We start from the raw sequence: 3,483 nt of genomic DNA on the forward strand, positions 1-3,483 counted from the left end.
AGATATAGTAAAATAGCAATTTGGCTAAAGAATAAAGATATTAAAGAGGGAGAGAAATAGTGAAAGTGTATGCGTGTGTGCACACACATGATCCTGTAAGGGGGCTGTGAAGAGAGTGTAAACATTGGTTTTATTAATCATATTTATAGATAGGAAAAACAAGAGTAGAAAATTTTATTAAAGGTTAGATTGGGAAATGGGACTTAAAACTTTTTTAAAATGTTATTATTTTGGCTGATAGGGAAACATTTATTCCATTTTAAGTTATGTATTGTGCAAAAGGGGGTTTTTTTTCCCAAATTTTGGGTAAGATATCGGGAAGAATGATATCTGAAATTTAAATGCGGAAAATTCCCTATCTTGGGATGCTAAATTTAAAATTTTTTTTAAGGGGTGCAAATTTTTCTGTGTTTTTTCCTTTAAAGGCTCATCGGGTTCCCCAGAAGGGAAAAGGTGCAAGTTTTCGAAGCAGAAGTATGTACTATTTAAAATATAATACCAGGCCATGGGCGTGATTCTAAATGTACACACAAAGTGATGTGGAATTTTGTATTCTATATTCTCTGTGTTGTTATTTCCAAGAATCTTTTAATTTTGAAGACATTGATTTGAAAATTTGTGTCCACACACTTGTATGATACAGTTTGGTGTGTTTTTAGAAAAACCCAATGTCCCCCAGTTTTCCCTTCCCCCTTCCCCAGGGGCTCTCCCTGCCCAGCTGTCCGTTGGGGTACTTCAGTAAAGGGATGTACATTTTTTTTTACCTTCTTCCCCAAGGGGTTTTTAACTTTGGGAGCGGAAACATAAGGGGGCCCTGAGCTTTTTTCCTTTTTTGCTATCCTCTGAGTTTTGATACTTGTGTTATGTTCGGTAAAACCTGGCTTGTATTTTTTCATTTTTCTTTGACAATAGGGGGGTGAAATTATCGCTGCTTTGTTTTTATATACACATTCATGTCTGTGTGTGTGATCCATACTATTTATTTATGAATAGGAAAGGGGAGAAGGGGCAGCTCTCATCCCCAATAAATATTTTCCCTCTCTAGGGCGGGACATTCCCCCTTAAAAAACTAAAGCAATTAATAATAAATTGAATAAAACAGCAATGCACATAAAATGCTGATGCATTGCTAAGAAAGGTGTGAGTTTTTGTTCCCCCCCCCAGAATTTGTATTAGATTCTCAATGTGTATTTCATAATTGCTAATAGTTTATGAATCAATGAATGCCTTATCAATTCAGTGATGAAGTGTGAATTTAAATTTAGTTAATAATGAAATATATAGTAGGCAAACATGAAAACTAATTTTACTGAGAAATTAACAAAAAAAAATTAAAAACTGGGCCACTTTCCCCATGCCTTTTCCAGTTGCAAATAGTGAATAATGCCGTAATTTGCTTGGAAGTAGTAATGAATTACATGAATAAAGTGTATTCATATATTGATTTTTGAATATATTGCATTATCAGTTTAAATTAGGCTTTTCTGTGAAAGTCTTGCTGTCAGCAAATCCTTTCACTGTTCTGCCATGTGGGTAGATGGTGGGGCAGCATGCTTTGTTAAATTTTATTGTAATTCTAATTGCATTTGTTATGCTTCATCATCAGCAGAAACCATTAGAAATAACCTGCACCCTAAAGGCCTGCATGGATACTTGCAAACCAGAGCTCAGGGAAAATATGGAACAATGTATGGTTTATGTTAACCATGCTGGTAAATTAGATATATATCTGGGACAGCACCATATTCCTTGATGAGAATTCATTCTCAACAGATGACAGCTAGGTATCCAGGGCAACAAACAAACAAAGCTAAATAATATTCTTGTGTTTCCTGGGTATGAAACATTTAAAACATAACGTATATGTAAACCTTAAGGAGTATTGAATTATACTGCAATTTAGAAGCCAAGAGAAATATTTTATAGCAACTGACATTTTGTTCAAGCATTTTTCTTGTGTGGAATTGTTACATCGAAGCTTTTTCATATATATTCATGAAGGAAAACCTATATACCTAAAACTTCATTATAGAAAATACCCTAATACTGCATTTAAAATTATTTGACACCTAGAACTTAATTTGTAAATTCATATTGTTGAGTTTTCAGTAATATTTTCAAAGGTAAATGATGTACAGTTAAATATCATAATTCATATAATTTTCAGTGCAAAATGTGTGTTTATGGGAGCATGTATTTCAGGAAAAGAATAAGGGTGCAACTCAATGCCATTAATACTAAATTTAGTCATATTACACATGTAGATACTGTTTGAATTCCATCAGTGCTAAGCAGTCATGCTAATAGTTTTTTGTACTTAAATACAAAAAATAGAAATTGGTCAAGATTAGATAAGTATTGGCCAAGCGTTTAGCTGTAGTAGCTCATAACTATAAAAATGAATAGTGATCCATGAAATTTATGAACATTTTGTAGATTTAGTTCCATTATTTTTAACAAAAGTATTAATTTGTAAGGAATGGTGACTGTCATCGTAGAGATGAACTCTATATGCTGGGCAAGCTTTTGAATGGATTCCTTTGAGCATATTAGCCCTACTGATCATGCCCTTGCTAACAAATTGGAAAATTGATACTTTGACTAATTATAATTAATGCCTGTGTATACCTGCATATCACAGAATATCCTGCTCTATTCCTTCTTCTTCGTATTACTGATTGAGTGATATATTTATGATGGGTGTGTACTGGGTCATTGTTTTTCTTCATAATAATATTTTACTTCTTTGTCCCCATTTTATTATGTGTCCCAGGTATTATACCCTTGTCTTGTCCGAGTTTATGGCAAAGATCATGTTTACAAAGGAAGACAAAGTGAACATTAGCACCAGCCCTCTTCAAAATAGCATTTCACCTAGTCCCTTTTTTTGTGTTCCCCCTACCATGAATGTATTTTTTTTTATCTTTTGATATTAATGTTTGCAAAAGAGGAGTGCTTATTATACTTCACTCTGTCCTCTTGTGTGTTTCCTTAATCATTATGGGGAAAGCCTCACATGATTGTCTTGTGTTTGTCACCAGAGCAGGAAGGTGTATTGGCAGATAGTACATTGAATGATTTTTGTGAAAAACAGGGCAGATGAGTCCTGTGTGTATGTATTTATATTCTTGTCAACTTGTATTTTATTGTCATGTTTGATTTAATATTTTCATTAATTCCAGCATATTCTTACTTTCCTATACATCATATATGGACATAATTTCTTTTTGCTTGAGTAGGATTAGTATCTCCTTTCAATCAGTGAAGAAGCATCACGAAATTTATACTATTTGCTGTTGAAATTTTAAATGAAATATAGTTTGATGTTTTCTAACACCCATGTTTATATTTCCTTGCAGGAGCAGTTGTTGGGAGAGTACCAGGTGAGACATGATTGTGAAAAGTTTGTTTGAAAATTAATCTCTAGACTTTTTTCTGTCTCAAGAGGACAGTGAACAGGTTTTCATGTATAGTTATTTCTGT

General features: G+C 33.2%; 1 protein-coding gene across 1 annotated transcript in view; it reads left to right on the forward strand.

Annotated features, from left to right (window-relative positions):
* The window catches only part of LOC119589154 (phosphatidylinositol 4-phosphate 5-kinase type-1 beta-like), a gene marked incomplete in the record, with an annotated part of 149,444 nt that overhangs the window by 100,310 nt on the left and 45,651 nt on the right, over positions 1–3,483 (forward strand). The window contains 2 exon segments of the mRNA XM_037937732.1: positions 454–474; positions 3,360–3,383. Coding sequence (XP_037793660.1) covers positions 454–474; positions 3,360–3,383 — 45 coding nt within the window.

The sequence above is a fragment of the Penaeus monodon genome, chromosome 25, assembly GCF_015228065.2.
Source record: "Penaeus monodon isolate SGIC_2016 chromosome 25, NSTDA_Pmon_1, whole genome shotgun sequence".
Taxonomy (NCBI): domain Eukaryota; kingdom Metazoa; phylum Arthropoda; class Malacostraca; order Decapoda; family Penaeidae; genus Penaeus; species Penaeus monodon.